Below are 22084 nucleotides of genomic sequence, written 5' to 3'. Positions count from 1 at the left end.
ACTAGTATTTCAACAGACAAAAAAATAGTTTCATGTTTATGTCCTGAAATAAGGAGAATGTTTCAGGATTCTCAGCTTCATTTAAAAATATTTCAAGCTGGTAAATAAAAAGGGTTTCAATCAAAAAAATCAAATTCTAAATCTCATTCTTGTAACTTCTCCTGAATTTGTAGGTGGATCTTCTGTACATAAGGTTTCATTTTGAATCTACTACATTTAAATCTAATACTTTAGTATTAGACTGAAGTCTGTTGTTGGAAAAATGTGAAGTGCCTTTAAGAAAAGAGAAAGTTAGCATGCAGAAACAGACTGCAGATATGCAAATATAAAGATAAAACCTTGCCTTGTTTCTAGTGCAGAAAAGGATAACCAGATACTAATTAGATAAGCCACGCAATGTCAATAGAACCACTGAATTGAATGTACCAGATTTAATGTTGAATAATGTAATGACACTAGCATAGATACCATACCAAGTAACAGCATTCATTTTAGCCACAGCTTCCTGGATTCCACACTTATTTTGGCTGAAAACTAATTTAGAGCAACCCTTATTTTCTGCTGTTAAAAAGTCCTCCCTGTAATCATGATACATTTCCCCCACTGCACACAAATACTAACAGTAGATCTCAAACTGGAATCTACAGAGTTTTGGAGGAAAAACCCAAATGCTCTACAAGAATTTTTTATGAGAGATGTTGCATGAGATAATCATTTCAGAGTCCACATCACAATTTGGACTATGTGACATGGATAAATGAGTCTTTCCCTGATTAACCCATTTCCTACCCCCACTTTTACTTTCGTATGCAGCAGAATTTCGCTGGTGCAATGTCTGTGATTTGTGGAGATTACTGTCAATGGATGTAGAAGTCACTTCACCTCCAGTGGGAGTCCAATTTTTAATTTTGGTTTTTTTTTCACCATTTAGTATAGTAGCAGCAGGGGCAGCAAGCATCACCATTGGAAATAGGATGAAGTTTGGTCTGGTTGTCTGTCATGAGTTTAGGAGACCCTAGCTTTCCTGGTATCTCTGGTATTCTCCTGGTTTGAAAAGTATCTATCTGCTTCATATGAGTCTCTTTATATAACTCTCTTTTGGTCCCCAAAGCCTTGAATGCAAAAGCTTACTAGTAAAGTACATAAAAAAAGATCATCCCTCATATTCATGCGATTTTCCTCCTATGGAGGACGATGTCCTACAAGAGACATCGAAACTTGTGATTTGAGTCAGGTAATACAGCAAATGTAACCTATAAAACTTTGTAGCCCTTCATAGCCTTTTCTGTAATAATAAAAGCTGACACTGCATTAGCACCTTATTAAAAGCAAGTAATTATGACTCTCCTTTGTGACAATATAATGCTTGTAAAAATTAAATTTCAGCTAATTGAAATGAAAACCAGTCTATTACTTATCATAAGGAACATTTAGGCTTCATGGACACAAGCTTATTTTGCATAAGTGAGACACTATAAAAAATTTATACAGAATCATAGAATCGTTTAGATTTCAAAATACTGTAGGATCATCAAGTCCAACCATTTCCCTAAGCACCACATCTAGAAGTGTTCTAGATACCTCCAGGAATGGTGACTCCACCCCTTCCCTGGTCAGCCTGTTCCAATGCTTGACAACTCTTTTGGTAAAGAAATTTGTCCTAATATCCAGTCTAACCCTCTCCTGGTGCAATGTGAGGCTGTTTCCTCTTGTATCACTCTCTACTTAGGCGAAGACACTGGAACCCACTCTAACTTCTTTCAGGTAGTTGTAGAGAGAAATAAGCCCCTCCCCCAACACTCTTTTCTACAGGCTAAACAACTTCAGCTTCCTCAACTACTCCTCATAGGACTTGCACCCACCAAAGGCACACAAACGCATCAAAACACCTTTTTCAAGTCTCAATTTAAATAAATTAAAACAAAGCAGCAATATTTAAAATGCCAGACTTAATAAAACAAACAAATCCCTTATTTTTAAAATGAACTCAGACATCTTTTTATTTGTTCTGGTTGTAAAAGTCTGGATTTCCCCCTTTGGCATCTCTTTTTAAACATGGAAGTTTAAAAACAACTCTGTGCCAATTGTCCAAACCACAGCAGGTAGTATAGTCAGTGAATGAGACTATTCAGCAGGCTGACTACATGCTCCAGTGGGTACAAATGAAAAAGCAGCTCAGTTACACCTATTTTTGACCAACTATTTGGAAGATTCCCTAATTATGGCATACCAAAGGAAGCTGCATGAACTTTTTCACCTTTGGGAAAGTAGAAGTGGTTCCCACTCTTTTTTTTCGATCATTTCTACTTTATTCACTGTGGTTCAGGGCATTCTGACAGAAACCTTGAGTCCAGCAAGCACAGGGGTAGAGAAAGATATTAAATAATCTAATAAAAATCAGTGAAAAAATAGTGCATGAATTAAAAAAAATAAAAATAGTCCTCACTGGGAAAATATGACTACTTAGCATATTTACGTTTCAATGTGAATGTTCTTTTTAAACAAGAATATCAGGTACTTCTTAAAATAGAAAGAAGACTTGCAGTAATTTTTGAAGACTACTGATCTATTTAATGTGTTTAAAAATAATTTAAAACGTACTGTGAAATGACACAGACCCACAGAAAACAAGCCTTCATCCTCCATCACTCCCAGGAGAGACTGACTGATTTTAATCCAAATCAAATTCTTGAAGAATTTGATGGCTTAATGGCCTAATAAACCATTGTATTGACACAACTGGGAGAGCAATCATCATCAACCAGAAGGCTGAAAATGAGCATCTTCAGCTAGAATGAACTGGAAACGTCTTATCTGGTTATGTTTAAGTAGCTCCAGAAAGAGTTTTGTGGAATTCTTGTCAAATCCAGAGCAAAATCTTTGCATTTACTCAGGCTATTCAATGACCAGGCTCTTGGAAATTTAATTTTCCTGAACTTTGCAAGAAGTTAACTAAATACTTCTGCTCTTCCTTTCCATCCAAGTCCTGCCATTAGTTGCATGTCTGCACTTTTAAATAGAACCAGTGAAAATACAAAACTTTATATAATTAATAATTTACACTTAATTAGAAAACCACTTCTGAAAGAAAGGATGAATATTTAATATATAAACCCCCCTTTGTGTTTTCAGTATCTTGAAACTGATCGGTTGTCAATTAATCCCACATATCTGATGGGAGTTTCAAATTAATACATTCATTTAAACAATATTAGTTCATTTTACTTTCAGGAGCAATGGATGGAGAAATAAAAATGAGGGAAGAATAAGGTCAGGCTAAAAGGATACCCAAGGAAAACATCTTTTCTAACACCAGTACTTCTGTTTGGTATCTTTTACTCAGTTACCAGAAATTCTCTAAGATGGGTGAAGATTGTCTTATCTTTATACAAGCCTAGTGAACATGGTGATGAACAATGTAGTCCTGTTAGAAAGCAATAATCAATAATACTATCTGTCTCAGAGGTCTGTTTCATCAAAAATTCATGTCAGTTTCAAAGCTTCCTCTATAAGCTAAGTGGAACACATCTTCTCTTGAGGTTTCAACATGGTTATTTAGTGTCCCTGCAAGTTAACTCAGCCAGAATACAACTATAAATATTTAACTGGGTGTCATCTATTTAAATATACTGCTATACTAAATAGAGCTCTTGTGATCAAGTTACTTGAGCTGAACAGAACAAACTGGTCAGCAGTCAGTTTTGAAGTGCCAGAAAAAATACAGACCATCTTTCCATTACTACTTGAAAGGAGGACATTTACTTGACCACAATTACAAGTGTTAAAAGAGTATAAGGACTTAAACTCCATAAAAAGAGTACAACAGGACTGTAGGAGTAAAGGAGTTTGTTTTGGATTGTTTGTTTAAAGAGAATTCTTTATTATATCTCAAAATATGGATATAGATAGGCCTGCACAGCCCTGCACATCACCTCAACAAGCACCTTAACTAAAAAAGATGACACACATTCTGAAACTCAAAATAAATTTTATTTATTTTTCAATTAGCAAGGTAAATATTTCCTTCACCAAGATGTTTTCTAGTCCTGTGCGGTCCAAGCCGCTAGTGTTGGAGTAGAAAATACCCTTCATGTAAATAAAATGTTACAATAAATACAAACCGAAACAAACAGCATCAAAACAAACACCCAGATTTCCCACAGCTATCGAGTTAACAAATTTTCCCATTTCCTATTCCTTTGTGTCCATTTGACTGTGGGCAATAAAAAGCTGAAACCCCACTCTGTTAGTTTGGCCCGTCAGGTTCAGTAGAACACTTTGTTGCTTTGCACTCCCATTGAGGGATTACCTGGCTGCTATTGTGGGAGGATGAAAACACTCTTCACCACTGCGTGACAGAAAGGGATAGAGGACAGCTTTAAACCATGGAGTTGACATGATTTAGGAGTTTCCAAAGTGCCATAAAGCATATCACAAACTAGGAAATCCAATTATTCCTTTCATTTCATGGCAGGTTTTCAAACTTCTCGTGGAAACTCTTAAACACTGCTCTTTGGAAATTTAAAATTGGAGACTGGAGAATTTGTTCACCAGAGATGGTGCTAGAAGCTGTTAACAGTCCTTTGCAGCCTAGAGTCCTTTCCAAAACTACCACGTATTTTGGGTACAAGCATTTTAATAAAAGAAAACTTGTCACAGACTAGGGCATTCTTCAAGGTTACTTCAAGTAGGTAAGAAAACTGGGCCTGAGACAGAAGCAGAAAAAGCACAGTGTCCTGATGTTGACAGTGGTTTGATTTTATATCGTCAGTAACAAATTACTCCCCATTTTTCAGTCTACTTTTTAAATTAAAGGAAAAATCTCACACCAGCACATTCTTGACTGTTTCTTCACTACTGACATTATTTATCCAAATAAAGGGAGTAAACAGCCTTCCACAGACCAGGTTCCTTGAGTACCATTTTTTTACCATAAACAGTATAATCCACAACAGCAATTTTAAGAAAAGAAGTCAGGAATATGATTAAAGGTCAATTATTTTTAAAAAAAGACAATTTACAAGTTAAAGCTGTGAGTTATTACTTCCAGTTAACTTTGTTATTTGAAACTAAGCTCATGGTTTGTGGTGCAAAACTTAAAGATCAAATACTCCAAGTCAAAGCAATAAATATATTCACACTGAGTATCCTCAGCTTCAAGAACATAACTGGCCAGTTCCCGGCTACTGCAAGGACCTAGGACAACCTTTTCTGGAGTTTTGCTTCTCAGCTTGCTGATGGTGGGGTTTTTTTTGTTGTTGTTGTTGTTGTTTTTCTTTTAAAGGTGTATGAGAGAGTGGTTTATTGTTTTATTACAATTTATGTTTAATTAAGATGTTCCATGCTTCTTCCTTGTAAGCCATTGCTTACTGTGGGACTTACTCAAGTCACTTTCTAAGTAACTTGCAGGGTTGTAGTGAAAGTCAGCTCCTGTTTCCCAAATCATGGTGTCATGTCCATGTTACACGTGTTTCCGCTGACTCTGTGGGAGTAAGAGACCGAAGCAAAAAGGGGTTTTGGAAAGCATGCGTGAGTGCATGCTTTCCAGCAACAACAACCTGAACACCCAGTCAGCAAATCTGATGAAACACTGCAGACTGCTGCAAATGGCACTGGAGGCTTTGACATTCATGTGGTTCATAGAGATTATTTGTAGTCTCTTTATTGCAGTTAAACCTAGGACTTAAGCTATTGCACTGCCATAACATGACTACCTTTAAATGGAACGATGCAGCCAGTACACTACTAAAAAGAAAGTCCTGAAGTAGCAGAACGGATCTAATGTTATTCCTGACTATTACATTTGTGGGGAGGAGGGAGTGTAGACACCTTTATTTGTAAGCAACAACAACCTTCTAAACATGTAACTATAAAATAAAAGCATCTGAATGTTTGCATTTTGAAAACAGCTTTGCAAATAACCTTTCTAGTTGATGATGTGCTATTACTGTAAATAGATATACACAAGTGTGTCTCTTGCACATATTTTTGCAAGGGCAAATACATACTACAGCACACCTTTCATATGCACACTTAGCACTAAATGCATGTTAGTGCTCTGCCAATATGAAAGAGCCACAGCAAAAGGGAAAACATACAAAAGCAGTGAACTCCAATTCTACCTTAACTTTCCACACCCACAAAAAACAAAACCTCAAGCCAAAGTGACATAAGATAGCACAATAGGGTGGAGCTCAGGTTAATCACAAGAACAACAGGTTTGCCTGTATATACCTTTTGACCCCACAATCATCCCTATTTATGCAGAGACATAGAGATTATTCACCTTCCTGCCCAGAGGGAGCCAAGGCAGGAAGCGAGACTGCTGGGCAAATATCAGTGTAAATTATTGGTGCTTTTGTAACGTAAGTGTGCCTGCTTTGGGGGTATTTATGAATTAGGCAAGAAATTAGCACAAAGCTGTGTGTGCATGAAACTGTTGCCTGCTGTTCTTAACCAAATATTGTCAAATTAGCAACAACCACACTTCCCACTAAGGGCTGTATATTTAAATGCTTTAAAAAAATCAAAAGCTATTTTTGGATTTATACAAACCAAGAAAGGGGCTGGAACTGTGTTTTTTCAAGGAGGAAATAAACTTTATGCCCATATATTTGCTACCTCTGAAAGTGGATGACTGGATTCTCACTTGAGTTTATAGAGACTAATTCGTTAAATAAAGCATATTGAGAAGCTACACAAAAAAAACCTGAGGACAGAGTGTCTTTCTCTGAAAGATTAAAAGAAACTGAAAACATTTGTGGGGAGTAGAAATGCCATCTCAGATATGGAAACTCTTTGAAAATCACTGACCAGGTCAGGCATGCAAGCTTAATGGAGAAAGCAGGCTTTAGTCTGAAGACGCCTGAAGCAAAAAAGGGTTATTTACAAAAATAACACAAGAATAGTGTTGTTTAGAGGATGGCTAGGAAGAAGAATAGAAGAAAAGAACTGTTCAACAATACATTGAATAAATTATTGCACCAGTTTAAGTTAAAACATTAATCCAGTCCTCTAGTAAGCAAAGGTATTAGCACAATTGGAAGCAAAACAGACTTGATGGTCCACTGGTCCTTTTCAGTACAGTAACTTGTGTTCTAGGATATTTGCCATAATACATGAAAGCCAAAAGAGCTGAAGAGTGTGGAATTAAACAAAGACATGGAGCAGGTAAAATTCAGCCCACATTAACCTGTCATTCCACAGGATAGCCACAGGGTTCAGGGCCACCAGCTCAGTTTTTTGGTTAGAACAGTAATAGATGTTCCTTCTGTACCGACCATGCATGAGAACTGACAGGAGTACACATTATTTATTAGTACTCCTATAACTCCTACAAAATTGAATACCATATATGAATATCAAAGAAATCTGCAATTGGCAAAAGAGTTTTAATACACAGATAATTTATATGTAGGTATTTTTTTCTTAAAGCAAAGTGCACTACATCTTTAATTCTACAGTTTCATCCTTAATCAGAAAAGTTGTTTGTTATCTTTTACTTTCACCTTCAGTTTTAAAAGATTATTCAGAGTGACAAAGAATTCAAAGATTGAGAATTACTGCCTATGTGGTTCTGAACTTCAATAAAGTGGTGCTGAATCACTGTAAGATTAAAAAAAAAAAATTGCAGTCTGTGGGTACAGCCCATGAAGCAAGACTGGTTTAACAAAATCTCTTAAGAGCTAAAACCATAACCAGGTTTGATCCATCAACGCTAAAACCAGCATTAGTTGAAATTTACTAAACTTAAACCCCCAAACATCACTCTGTGTTAACACTTGCAAAACCAAGCAGTGTGAATTTCAGTACATTTGACAGAAGTGGACACAAAGTAGTTCTCATTTTTTAAGGTGAACTCACATTTCAAGATTTCATAATACAGAAACATAACTTGCATTATATGTGTAATAGTATACCCTCCAACATCAAAACAGAACTGTAGAGATATAACATGAAGATGATCTCCTAAAATAACTGCTTAAAAGTAATCAGGTTCTCTGACAGCTCCCTCATTAACATCTCAATTGATTTGAAGATCTTCACTTGTATCCCAGTGAATAATTACTCACATAAGTAGTCTCTAGTTATTCACATAAATGGTCTCTACAAACTTTAGTGGGGTTACGCCTGAAAGTAACAGCTCACCAAAGTTCAAAATGTATAGGCCTTTCCTTAAAACTTTTACAGAGAAATTTAAATGAACACTTGGAATTACTAACCTTACTTTCTAATTCATGATTTTTCCCAATGTTACCTGTATGAATTCTAAAAATAGAGGGGTTTAAAAAAAAATAAAATTTTAGAAAAAAAAATTTTAGAAAAAAACAGCTATGACCAATACAATGTCATAAACAATAAGAAATCCAAGAAAATGAGAAAAAAAAGTAACAAAAAGAAAACCCTTTAGAGAATCTAGCATGACTGCCCAAAATAGCTCTCCCCCACCCCTAAAAAAACACACTTATACACACACAGGTAATTACTGCTTACTGTTTTGGGGGAGGAGCTTATGTCCAGCAGTCACCCAACTAAGGGGAAAACCAGATAAATACTCAAGGGTGGCACTTGAAATCATCAGCTTCTGCTCACTCACCAGTGGCAGAAGAACTCAGCAGAGGAGGATTCACTCCTCTACCACTCTGCATTGGAGCTCCACAACATTTTGGTATGTCACGATTTCATTCTATTCTCTTTGGTTTTGAAGGTAACTTCTTCAGGATGCCTGTTTTCTGCCTGAGGAGGGAAGAGGGTTGGTATTTAAGGGCCAGTGACAGCATCCTCACTGCCACCAGGGCTCTAGGTAAAAACCAGGTTTCAGCTTTGGTGAGACTTTTGCCACTGATGCTGAAGGAACCAGTCCTTCATGCTTCATTTGCTATAGCATTACAGAGGCAGTATGATCATGGAAGTCTTTACGTATTTCCACTGAAAACTTCTCTTCTTTTAAGGAGTTTTGCTATATAGAGCTCCTGAACTTACTTTTGAGGTCTAGTTAAAATAATCTCTGCTGTTGAATACTGTTGTCTTGAATAGGTTGCCATCCAATCAAAATTATTCTTTTCCTAAGAGTGAGACTATTGCCTCTAATCTAGCTGTACAACAGCTCCATCATTCAATGTGATAGCAATACTGATTCTCTTTTTCTTAGAGCATTTTTTAAAACTAGTGAAAGCAGACCGAAGTAAGCACAAAATAATGTTACTTTTAATACCAATAATTTAAGAAAACACATCTATTTATGCTCCAAAACCAGAGCTTTTCTTTACAACAAACTTTTTCTACCTTTTCTAACACAACAGATTTGGAAACATGCATTTACAAATATCTTTACTGCTGCTGTTTTGTCTGAACAATGTCCATGGTGGTGATGGATATTTTTCTGAGAGATATCAGAAACAATCCAGCATCAAGGGGCCACATTTTCTACCATACAATGTAAAGAGTCAAGGTAAGTTTACTATTTTTTTATGATAAACTAACACAATTATTCCTAGAGGTTCAATACATGACTAAAAGCTCTTTGCTTATACTACTAGTATTCAAATTTCACTAACTGTTTAGGTTTATTGAAATAATTTTATCAATTGAGAAAGAATTTACAGTGGCTCTGGAGTTGCCTCCTGCTGACAAAGATGCACACCTGTCAGAAAAATGTTTTACACAATAAACACAAAAGGCATATAGAGCAGAAACAAAGTAACAGCTCCAGATGTCTGCTTCAATAGTGAGAGTAACACGATTGGGTACATAATGACATACACCATGCTAATTATCTTCAAATTTCTTGATTCAGCACTGGGGTTTCTAGCAACAGGTCTGTCACCTACAACATACCTTCATCCAGGAAGAATGGATTTACATATCTTGTCATGTTATCTGTACTCAAAACAGACCTTAGGTGTGAATTTAAATATGTATATGATACACATGGGCAAATGAAGACCCACTTAGAGCCCAGAAAGACAAAATAAATGATATGTAGTTGTAAAACTGTGCCATAAACTTCTATATAGTTTTTAATGAGTGATTTAAGCTTATGCTTTAATTATCAGGATAAGCACATAGTAATATAACAATTCTAGCTTTAGTATATTTAAAAAATCCTCTTAATTGCATAAATCAGTCTTATGGCAGCTTGGATAGGCAACACTGTTTCATCCTGTTTCTGGTTATTCTCTCTGTCCCTTCAAGTCAAACAGGTGGCCATCCCTAGTATTTGAAACTATTTGAGTTCTGTTCTATTTTTCCATGCTTAGGCATGTAAACATCTTTTTTAAAAAAATTTGAACTCAAAGCTTCTGATCCATAATGACTATTCAAAATTGTCATCACTAAAATTAAGAGAAGTGTATCTTCCTTGTTAACATTCTACCTTAACCCCTGAGAATAGCATTATTTTCTTTCAGACATCATCAGGCTATTCAAAACAGCCTTCTTTTTTTGCTGTATCCCATTCACTTTTAGTTGTAGTAATGACAGTTGGGTGGAAATGAGGAAACTGAATGAGGGGCTCAGAAAACAGCATTAGCAAATAAGCTTCTCTTCACCAGAAAAAGGACATAGGCAAATCTGGAATTGCTGCTTGAGGGTTTGCATCCACATTAGCTTCATTCAGGGGGATTTGATTCAGAATAGCTCTGCAGACAGATCCTGTGGACTGTCTGATTAGGAGCAGCACACATCAAGCTCAAAGAGACTCTGGTCTCATACCAGCTGGCATCAGCACTGATCTGAAACCAACCAGTTCCAAGCCACAAGAATCTCTGCAGTAAGAAACAAGTGAGAGCAGCATGGCTGGGAACCTTACCCCAAAAATAGTCTCCTGGGTTGTACCAAAATACTGCCATAGTTTCATCCCCTGTCTTCAGCACATGAATTTCCTAGAATCCTAGCACTCTCAGATGAAATTTAGGTACATGTACATAAACAGCTACTCTGAGGACTTACTAACTAGAATAGTCACTGAGTTAAATGCTACATTTCCTGCCTCCTTCCTCATAAGCTTTTCATTGTGTTTTTCCATGACTTTATTCAGACTAATTTACATATTTATACTATTTTTAAGTAAAGTATAATATTTAGTTCGCTATCCTCTAGTATACTTCACTTACTTCTCCTCACAGTGGTTCTTCTTTCCTCCTCTATAGAAAACATTTGAGAAGGGGGAAACCAGCAACAAATTAAGCAATAATCAGGGTAGATAGAAAATGGTGTGAAAGGGGGAATTTAATTGTCCTGAACTAAGTTTTCACTTTATATATGAACACAGAATCTAATGTGAGTGAAAATTCATATTTAGAATGAGAATGATTATATCAAAGCCTGAGAAGTATAAAAATGGTCTTGATTTAGGAGATGTAACAGAATATACTAGACCTCTAAAGCAGGAAAAGCCTACAGTTTTACAGACATGCAAGTCCAGTCATTCAAAAGTGCTTGACAAATTTTGATTTGGTGAGCAAGCATTGAAATGGAGGACTGTTATTCCGGAGTCTGGAAAACAAGCATCCTATAGAGAGTTTTTAGAAAAATTTAAAGAGGGAAGACTGTTGGAGATCATCACTTCTAATCTCAGGTGATCTCAGAAGAGTAAAACAGGAACCTACAGAACCTAATCAATTCAGCTTTTGTCTAGTTGTTGAGTTGTCCTATTTACAAGTAGCTCAAGTAACAATGGCAAGCTTTTTGCCATAGGTTACTTTTCCAATTTGATCACCAAATATTGACTTCTACAGATATAGCTACCAAAAAATTCTCTTTTTGCTTTGTACAGCTTTGTCAAAAAGCAGCCTGGAACTAAAATTTTAGTCTAAACCCAAACTGGTGACTCATGACAGCATAAAACAGATCACACTATTTCTGTTGGCAACCAAAGCCTATTAAAGCTTCATTTAGTTTGGTGAAAATTGTTTACAAAATCTTGGTCTTGACAGCTCTCCAGAACATAATTTTTTAACCAGTATCTCTTTGGCTTGAAATATTTGAAAAGCCCAAGTTGAAAACAATAATTGAATGAGGTCTCACTATTCAGTAATATTTAAATAAGCCATTACTGCAAGTTATGTTAAAGTCTACATATTTAATTCAATACATACATGGGATTTGACTGCAATAGAGAATGCAAACCAATTTTGCATCAAGGTATGTGCTTGAGACATGTAAAAGAGTAGCCAATCAATACTTCAATGTTCTTGGTATAAATTCTACTTCATTAATGGATTTAGCAGTTCTTTCCTCAGAGGAATAACCATTACTTTTAGACAGCACAATTAAAATTATAATTTTAATCTAAAAGCAGCAAAACTTTGGAACTATGCAGCTCACAGGAAATCTCTATAACAACATGAGTGCTACAATGCCTTTAACATCTTAGGCAAAATTGGCAGGATCCACCACTCTGTGAACCTAGGACTGATACTTGCATTTAAAATATGGTAAAAGTAGTAAGGAGATACACTCTGAGCTTAAGTTAACAGCTATCTGCCTTTTCATGGCCTTAAGAAGGATGAGATAGGAAGATGTACAAAGTAAGTTGATATGCATTTGTGCTGATTTTATGCATCAGCAGAAAACAAAATGCACTCTCTGCACTATCTAGATAAGAACAATTTCCCTGTCAATACAGGAAGAAGGCAACCTTCCACATCCAGTAACAAACCAAAATCAAATGTATTTCATAAGCACACCTCTATTATTTTTTTAAAAAACCCAATATGTAGAAGCATACTTTCCTTGTACACCTCACTTTCAGTTCAACAAGACTAGCCACATATTGGAAAATGCAGTTTATCATCTAAAAGACAGCCAAATAGTCATTGTATAAAGTTTCATGTGTATAAATATATATATATATATAAAATACATACACTGGTCTTTTTGTGAGAGACTGAAAAGAAAAATTGTAGCTGGTGTCATTGTTGATCAATTAATAATATTTTATAAATAGGCATTTAGTAGAATGTGTTGCCAATATAAAAAAACAAGTTCAGGCTCTTTTTGTATCCTTCAGTTTCTTATTTTTAAAAAGACTTATTAAATTAACATCCATCACAGATATGCCATTTTGTCCTATAATGCTGCCAGTTGTTGCAAACTGCTGAAGAAGTCTCACAGTATCTGTGTTAAACTTGTATGAAATGTCCAACAAATCAGCATGGTAATTCTAACATAAAGCTGCAGGGTCCTCCAAAGCACACATAAAACTAAGCAGAAAGCTTGTTTGTTAATTCCTATATTTGTGACATTTGGTTAAGTGGCTCCACCTGCTGTTTTGGTAACTAAGAAAACGAAGTAATATTAATCAACTCCATAACTGTGCTGGAATTCCGACAGCAGTAAAATGAATTATCAGTTGTGACCTTGCCACTGTGTAAAATTTTTATGACAAGAAAGAAGTCTTTCAGACAGTATCTGAAAATGTTCCATTCATGTATTTATAAAAGAAGCAGTGCCATGGGCCACTTTTGAAAGTAGGAGGAAGGGAAGAAGAAAATCTCACTACTTAAATGTAGCACCAAGTTGTTTCCAAAAAGCTGCTGCACCTGCACAGACTGCTTTCTGGCATTTCATTCAACAAGTAAGATGACCTGCTAATCTGTTACCTGTCTGGGTTTTTTTTCCCTTACTTAATAGTCTGCCTCTACTTGCACAGCATTTTTTAAGCTCTCTGATGACCTTAAATGTATTGAAGCAAAAAAAAAAATAAAATTCTAGAGGTCTTACATCTCACATTTCTAACAAATGTGCACTTGTTACTTGTAAGGGCTATGAAACATTTTTACTCTGAATGTCAGGTTCTCAGTGATCAACACAGCAGCTGAAACTTGACTTGTATGAGGCTGAAGTTAAATTAACCCTCCATGCATTTTACCACCATGCTACATTGTCTGGAAATACGTTGTAGATGGCCTGGTTGATCTGGTTTCCTATCTCTCTCACAGGTGTGCAGGTGAGGGGGGAACAAGGACCCCCTGGTCCCCCAGGCCCCGCTGGACCAAGAGGACAACCAGGTCCTGCAGGAAAGCCAGGGTTTGGAAGTCCAGGTCCCCAAGGTCCCCCTGGCCCCCCAGGACCACCTGGCTTCTCTGCGGTTGGAAAGCCAGGAGTGCCAGGTCTACCAGGAAAGCCAGGAGCAAGAGGACTAAATGGCGAGAAAGGAGAACCTGGACCTGTTGGACTCCCAGGAGCAAGAGGACCGCAAGGGCCGCCCGGCACCCCGGGCCCTGCAGGACTGACTGTCCCTGGCAAGCCAGGACCACAAGGCCCTCCAGGAGCTCAGGGGTCAAGGGGACCCCCTGGTGAGAAGGGAGAGCCAGGTATCCCAGGTATAAATGGACAAAAGGGAGAAAATGGATTTGGAATTCCAGGCCGCCCAGGTGGCAGGGGTCTTCCAGGCCCACAGGGACCCCGGGGCCCCCCTGGTCCTGCTGGCATAGGGAAGCCTGGTGAAAATGGCCTGCCAGGTCAGCCAGGTCTGAAAGGTGACCGAGGTTTTCCAGGTGCACCTGGAGCAGTTGGTCTCCCAGGTCCCCAGGGTCTCCCAGGCGAACCCGGAGAAGTTGGCATTGGCAAGCCTGGGCCAATGGGACCACCAGGAGCAGCAGGTATCCCTGGAGCCAAGGGACATCCTGGACCTGCAGGGTTGCCCGGATCTCCGGGACTCCCAGGTTTTGGAAAGCCAGGATTACCAGGGATGAAGGGACACAGAGGGCCTGAAGGTCCCCCTGGACTTCCAGGACCCAAAGGAGACCAAGGTCCTGCTGGCGTGCCAGGAGAACCAGGGCCAGTCGGGCCACCAGGGAGCATGGGCCCTCATGGACTCAAAGGTTTGCCTGGTGAGAATGGCCTGCCTGGGCCCAAAGGTGACATGGGCCCTGCAGGCCACCCGGGATTCCCAGGGGCCAAGGGGGAACGAGGCCTACCAGGATTAGAGGGAAAACCAGGATACCCAGGTGAGCAGGGTCTTGCTGGTCCTAAGGGGCACCCAGGTCTCCCAGGTCCAAAAGGTGACACGGGCCCTGCTGGGCTGCCTGGGCTGCCAGGTCCAATGGGTCCACAGGGAGCCAAGGGAGTGCCAGGGACCAACGGTGAGCCGGGCCCCAGAGGGCCTTCAGGAATACCTGGGATCAGAGGTCCCATTGGCCCCCCTGGCCTGCCAGGAGCCCCAGGTGCCAAGGGTGAGCCAGGAGCACCAGGACTGCCAGGCCCAGCAGGCATTTCCACAAAAGGCTTAAGTGGACCCATGGGACCACCTGGACCCCCTGGGCCTAAAGGCAGCAGTGGTGAGCCTGGCTTGCCCGGCCCTCCAGGTCCTCCTGGCCCCCCTGGCCAAGCTGTAATCCCACAGATGCCCGAAGGCTATGTTAAAGCAGGAGAGTCTCGGGAGCTATCAGGGATATCTTTCATAAAAGGAGGAGTAAACCAAGCTCTGACAGGGATGCCGGTGTCTGCTTTCAGTGTCATCCTCTCAAAAGCCTACCCTGCAGCAACAGTCCCCATCAAATTTGATAAAATCTTGTACAATAGGCAGCAACACTATGACCCCAGAACAGGAATCTTCACTTGCAGGACCCCTGGACTGTACTATTTCTCCTACCATGTACACGCAAAAGGAACAAACGTTTGGGTTGCACTCTACAAAAATGGTTCCCCAGTTATGTACACCTATGATGAGTACAAGAAAGGATACCTTGACCAGGCTTCTGGCAGTGCTGTCATTGATCTCATGGAGAATGACCAAGTATGGCTCCAACTGCCCAACTCAGAATCTAATGGTCTCTACTCCTCTGACTATGTTCACTCTTCTTTCTCAGGTTTCCTGTTTGCTCACATCTAATATCCCACTTACCCTGCCCTAACACACTCTCCTTCAGACCATTTTAACCAGGTACTGATCTGATTCATCCTTAGCAGGTTATGCAACTTCAACATTGCAACAGGAATGAAGGAGGGAGTGAGAATGTGGAAGAGAGTGGTTCAAACCTAGTAGAATAATATTGTATGTTTTTAGAGAATTGTCATAAAAAATTGTTTTGAATGATGATTAATTGTCTGACTGAATGCAACATAAAAATTTTATGAATTAATATAATGCACAAGTCTCTGTCCTTTTTTTCTTTTTTTTTTTTCTTTTAAAAGGAAAATCAGAATTTCTAACTATCACACCCCATAACACAATAAAGGATGCTAGATCATACTTCACTATACTTCAGTTAACTGAAGGCATTTTTTTCCAAGTAAATGATCTCAAATATACCACAGTCATCTCAACAGCTGGACAATACACTTCAGGAACCTTCTACATCCAGCTTCATCTTTAAGCTATCCAACAAGAGACAAGAACAACTCTAATAGACTGCATATCATAATCAGAATTCTAATTTAGTTCTACCATTCTTATTAATTAATAACTATCTTGGAGAAAGGTAAATTTACAAATTATTACATGTTACTGAAGATCTAAAGTTTCACAATATGAAAAAGCAGCTGGATTTGAAGCCTCAAAATTGACTTGGCTCTGTTTAATGCACATTGATGATGCAACATACTAGTTAAATACTTTTTAATCTCCTAACATTCTGTAACATTCAGAGGACTATAAAACAACACTGACCACATCCAAACCTTAATAACATATCCTCACAAGAATGCAAGCACTTAGAAAAATGGAACAGCTTTACCACCCCTAAACTGGAGATAATCCTTGCCCTTTTTCCTGAACAGTTCATTCCTTTAAAACACAATAGTGTGAGGAACATATTCTAATTATTTGGTAAATTTATCAGATTATGGCAGTAATTAGTCAGTAGACATAATCATATTTACCATACAAACATATCTCACAAAAAGTAGTCATTTCATCAATTTGTTATGCTACCATGAAAAGTTAGCTTATGAATTATGAAACCTTAACAGTTTGATCACACATTTCTTCCAGTGACAGTTGCCTTTCATTTGCTTTAAAAGTATCATCTACATCAAATATTTTTTTTAAACAGAAGCTTTTAATCACTTGCACTGGAAATAGGCCTATGTTTAAAATTTTTGTGATATTACCATTTCTTCATGAAAGCTAAACTTGAAACTTGTGTACATTTGAGATCAGCAATATCCTAAATACTTTATAATATACCAGGATTAATAAAAAAGCTAGAATACCTTTTGTTTGATGGTTGACCCATCATTAGCAAAGCTATATAATGTTTTGGAAACTGTAAAGACCTATCATGAAATTAGGCCATAATTCAGTAAAACAATAAATGAACATTAGTTCAACAGCACTTCCCAACATTTAAACATAGCACATCCTGCTGCCCATTCAACTCTACTAACTTGGAACTTTTGTTTCAGAAAAAAACAGAGGGACTGGCTATGGGACCTGGAAAATATGACTAAGTAGAAGGCTTCTGATAATTACTTTACACATGAAATTGTGCTAAAGCACACACTTAAAATTGTTGGAGATGCTTGGTGCTCAGCAGCTCAGGACCACATTACCCTGTGATTCCAATGCATTTAGAAGAAACTGGGCCCAGGCAGTATTCTTAAAAGCCAAGTTCACTAACCCTTATCATCCAGCCAGGCATCCAGCTACTTTAAAGCAGGTCTTGTCCTTTATGTCTTTGTTCCTTGAACATGTAGGACTTCAAATATATCTACAGCTTGGAACCTCATGCCTGGTTTTTTTAAGTCATAATTGCCCAGATATTAAGTCACTGAGAAAGCAAGTCTTAAAACTGAAAAGCTAGAGATGATACAGCAAATTGTGACAAAGTACAACTTATACTTTGATTTTAGCTTTGGATTTTCAGTTTAGAGGGGACCTTGAGAAGGTCTGTAGAATTTTTAAGTTTGTTTTTCAATATTTCTTCCACAAGAAGATCAGCAATCTATCTAAAGATAAAGCCCTTCCAAAACCACTAGTTCTTCTGGATCTTGGATATTAAAGGAAAGAAAATCCAACATGAGATGCAAATAAAAACTTAAGAACCTGTAACAGTAGAAAATCACTTCCAAAGAAGTACTGAAATTTTTGAAGCCTGATGTGATCAAAACCATGAAACACCCAAACAATCCCTACTGTATTTAGTTGGAAAGCACAGCAAAGAAATGTAATAAATTTGCTTTTCACTTGCTTCTTTTGTGAAGTTTCTCACAAATAAAACAAATAAATATATCTCATCACTGCTACATCAACATTACGAACTACTAATATTTTGCATAATTTTTGAAAGATTGTTTTTCTTTTGGCCAGAAAAGCCAAATCTTTGCTTTTTGTTTCTTGTATTTGAAGTTGCATACTAGAGATAAAACATACACAACACAGACATCTAGATTCATTATCTTCTGCCAAGACCATAAACTTGCAATCAAAAATGTGTATCCTGACAAGCCTTGTTATGGGCAATTTATGAAGTCTGCTGCCATATCAACAATTTTTTTTAGTTCCAAAATGAAATATAGTCTTATAAACTGATTGAAAATATTAGAAATACATAATTTTAACTATCTATCCACAAATGCTAGTTTTCAGAACTGTCAGAAAAATTACAGGGAAAGGCAAGTCTTCAGGAGAGAGAAAGCAGCCTTTAAGGTAAGAAATTTTACAAAATTCTGCTTTAAGAAGTTATATTTGGCAACATTTCCCTAAAAAAAGCTGCTGATTTTTCTGTCTGAAAAAATCATCAAATCTGAAATTTTTCACAAGGAAATAATTATACATCACTTCAAGCTTTTATTAGTCCTCTGAAGAGCACACTTTGTTTCCATAATACATCCATATAGTTTAATAGTGTAAAATACACCGCCCCATGACATTTTCTTTAAAATTGCTACTTAGTATCTATAAAACATCCACTTAATCAAATACAGCCATGGTAATGTTAATCAGCTTATAGTCACAAAGTATTCCAGTAATAAGAATAATGTATTGAGAATAAAAATAGATTCTCAAGTAATGTAATGCTCAGCTAGGATATGAATTGCAGAGAGCTCTCTTGCAGGTATTACTAGGTAAAAAATGACCACATTGCAAATATCTGTGTTCATTGCTCTCTGACACCATGCTTTTCTGAAAGTACTGTTTCACAGATTTTCCTTTTTTTTTTTTTTTTTTCCTCTTTTTCAGTTATTTTTCACAACAGAATGTCTTAAATAACACTGGATTATTTGGGAGTCCCCTTACTCTCCTTGTGCAAATCTCAATTCTTCACTTCTTTAGAAGGAGAAGAGTGGGTTAATACCCTTCATCAAGCTGAGTCAAGACAATCATGCCTATCTGAAAGAGCCATCCAAAAAAAATATCATAGGGCAATTATCTAAGGCAATTACCATAGCTAAGACAATGAAAAGCAAAATCCATCAGACACCTGATTATGATCAAAAAAATCCTGTGAAAAAGAGAAGGGACATAGAGACACAAGGGCATACTGACAACAAATCAAAGTGAACTGCAAACACTCAGTGGATTTCAAAAAATAAAGTGGTCAGTCGTTCTGCTCCACCACTGACAATGGCACTGCTCAGACGGCATTTGGAGTTGGGAACTTTGCGTCCCCTCAACTGACCACTTAATAAGTTTGCTTTTGAAATTTTACCTTGTCTAACTGTTAATGAGCACTGCTTTTCTCTGAAGGGTTAAACCATGTGTAAGACATGGAGTTAAGTCAAAAGGCTGTGTAGTTTTCAGGCCAGATTCTGGGTTATGAAAGACATTGGGGCTTCCTGGTATGTGTAAGCTGGGATCCAGGTTTGAGAGTTTCCTCAGGAAGTTACTTGAGATGTAAAATTGAGAAAAATAAATCACTTTGTCAGCAGTGATAGAAGATTAATCCCCTTATTCTTCTATCACAGAGGGACCTGAAGCAAAAAGAGATGCTCCATGGGAGTATCACTGGCAAGTGATAAAGGAAAAAATTATCTCTGGTTCTTGTGACTCTCTGTTCAGTGCTTTAGCTACTGGACCATAGTATTAAATGGAAAATAAAATCACTGTGAAGCCTTTCAAAGTGATGCACTACAGAGCATAACACTTTCTTGTATTTAAGAATAATAATATTATTCTTAAAAACAAGAAAGTGATATACTTAAATAACAATATTTAGGTAAAGCATATAATCTGTACTGTTTCACTTCTGATATTACAGAGCTTCATCCAATAAGACTTGCTCCTATCAGTTACTACACTTTCTTGTATTTTTAACACTCTTATGCATGCATGTGCCTCTGAGAGAAGCTAGAAAGGATTAAGTCATTTCACAAATTTTGTTTGCAGATTACAGTGTTACATATAGAAATAGGTACCTGATTGATAGGTATAAGCATCAATGTCTAAGTGTACACACAAGCAGACACACATAAATAAAACCGAGAAACCGAGCAATTACTCATATGACTTAAAAGTTTAGACTAACTTTTTTCTGAATCTCATTAGTTTGCAGAGAACACTTTTAAAAATTATTCTTTTTGCAGCATGATTCACACCTTTTTAAAAAAGCTGTCACAGTTTGAAGAAAACAACTAACTTCAGAATTAATTTAGAATTAAATTCTAAAAAAATATTACAATTGATTAAGGTTGATTTTGTACCAGCAGAAAAGAAAGGATACATTTATTTTGTGTATGAATGAGTTCCTAGGGCAATTCGTAACTACCAATCACACTGTAAGCTCCAAGGGAAACACAGTAACAACAACAAACAATGTGGTTTGAGAATATATCTCTGGTTTTTACTATTTGCATCTGGGTATCAATTTCCATTTTTGCTAGGAATCTCTCCCAAACAATTTTATCAATTACATTTGAAAGGAATACAGCAAGTGGGACAGCTGAGGTGAACAAAAACTGTTTTAAGAAGGTGCAGACTACATCTGCACCTAGAGAATGTTGCATCAACCATGGTAATTCTAACAGCAGTTCAGAATTCAGAACTGTATGCATGTAAACATTTCACAACAAATATTATTAAAAATAATTTCAATTAACTGTGTGCACACACAACGGTTAGCCTATATTATCAAGTTATTATTTTATATGCCTGATAGTAACTCTGAAGTCATCTTTGTGAAGGAAGGAAAATAATTTCTTGCTGAACAGTAACCAAAATGTTTTCCAATTGTAATTTGTATTACAGTACTATAACATTGATTTTGGGTGGAGAAACACTGTTATTAAAAAATGGCCCTCTGCAAATGTTAGGAAGTTCAAAACCTCTCTATTGTATCAATACTACATGAGGAATTCTAATCAAAACTAGAGAGATAAAGAAAATCATCAAATATTAGTTAGTACTTGAATTTCTTTCCCCAATTCATTTCTGATTTTATATAACATTGCAAGATCATAAGGAATAGATTCAAAACACAGTTCAAAGATGTCCATATTACCATATCAATCACAGTAAGAAACCATTCTGCCTTCTAAAATAAGTTGAAATAGCAATAAAAATTGAAATATTGAATGAAACAGCACATCAGAAATGTTATTAAAGATATCAAAGCAGTGAAATTAAACAGAAATAGTTACGGTAAAGATGTTTTATTCCAGGAAAAAATGTGTTTACTATACAACTATTTATAAACTGGAAAAGTTAAAGCTGGGCTGAGTAGCCTGCAGTGTACTTGCAAACATATTTGCTCTGGCAAGCATATGTAATATTTTCAGCTGTTATAGTGAGTTTTCAGTGAACCCCCTTACCTTTAAAAGCTGATATTTTATAATTATGTTGGATAGCAGCCACCATGTCCTTCCAGAAGTCATATTTTTTCTGACCATCATGCTGTAAGTGTCAAAAGGAACCTAGTCATTATACCAAGTATCAGCTATTACAAGCTTCCACACTGAAATAGTTACAAAAATGCCATGAATTAACAAAATTATATGGAATAAGAGTCTTAAGACAGTAAGATTCAGGACATAAGGATGCAGCAGTACTCAGACGAACTTTAGGTAACTGCAGACAAGTTACGTCCCTCTTACAGGGTTACGATGTGAGGAGGAAGGGAAAAGGAGAAATCTTTAATATTTGTGAGGAGCTCTAAAACATTACAGCAAAAAGGGGCACCAGATAGAACAGCAAGTTACA

General features: G+C 37.2%; 2 protein-coding genes and 1 long non-coding RNA gene across 6 annotated transcripts in view; 1 reads left to right on the top strand and 2 right to left on the bottom strand.

The window, feature by feature from the left end:
• The window catches only part of LOC136359053 (uncharacterized), a 945479-nt gene that overhangs the window by 899090 nt on the left and 24305 nt on the right, over positions 1-22084 (bottom strand). The window lies entirely within an intron of this gene.
• NT5DC1 (5'-nucleotidase domain containing 1) overlaps positions 1-22084 on the bottom strand; it is a 123282-nt gene that overhangs the window by 90858 nt on the left and 10340 nt on the right. For all 3 annotated transcript variants that reach the window (XM_066315304.1, XM_066315306.1, XM_066315307.1), the window contains exon 6: positions 21697-21778. In XM_066315304.1, coding sequence (XP_066171401.1) covers positions 21697-21778 — 82 coding nt within the window. The remainder of the gene's footprint in view (positions 1-21696; positions 21779-22084) is intronic.
• On the top strand, positions 9304-16070 carry COL10A1 (collagen type X alpha 1 chain). Its single transcript, XM_066315282.1, has 2 exons — positions 9304-9451; positions 13944-16070. The coding sequence occupies exons 1-2, from the start codon at positions 9313-9315 to the stop codon at positions 15836-15838; spliced, it is 2034 nt and encodes a 677-aa protein (XP_066171379.1). The 5' UTR covers positions 9304-9312; the 3' UTR covers positions 15839-16070.

The sequence above is a fragment of the Sylvia atricapilla genome, chromosome 3 (assembly GCF_009819655.1).
Source record: "Sylvia atricapilla isolate bSylAtr1 chromosome 3, bSylAtr1.pri, whole genome shotgun sequence".
NCBI lineage: Eukaryota > Metazoa > Chordata > Aves > Passeriformes > Sylviidae > Sylvia > Sylvia atricapilla.
This window is presented reverse-complemented; position numbering and strand designations above follow the sequence as displayed.

What these genes read in the sequence shown, in the direction of transcription:
- COL10A1 (XM_066315282.1), top strand. Translation starts at nt 9,313, where the DNA reads ATGCATTTACAAATATCTTTACTGCTGCTGTTTTGTCTGAACAATGTC. An exon ending in ATACAATGTAAAGAGTCAAG is followed by an intron (nt 9,452 to 13,943) that starts GTAAGTTTACTA and finishes TCTCTCTCACAG; the next exon opens with GTGTGCAGGTGAGGGGGGAA.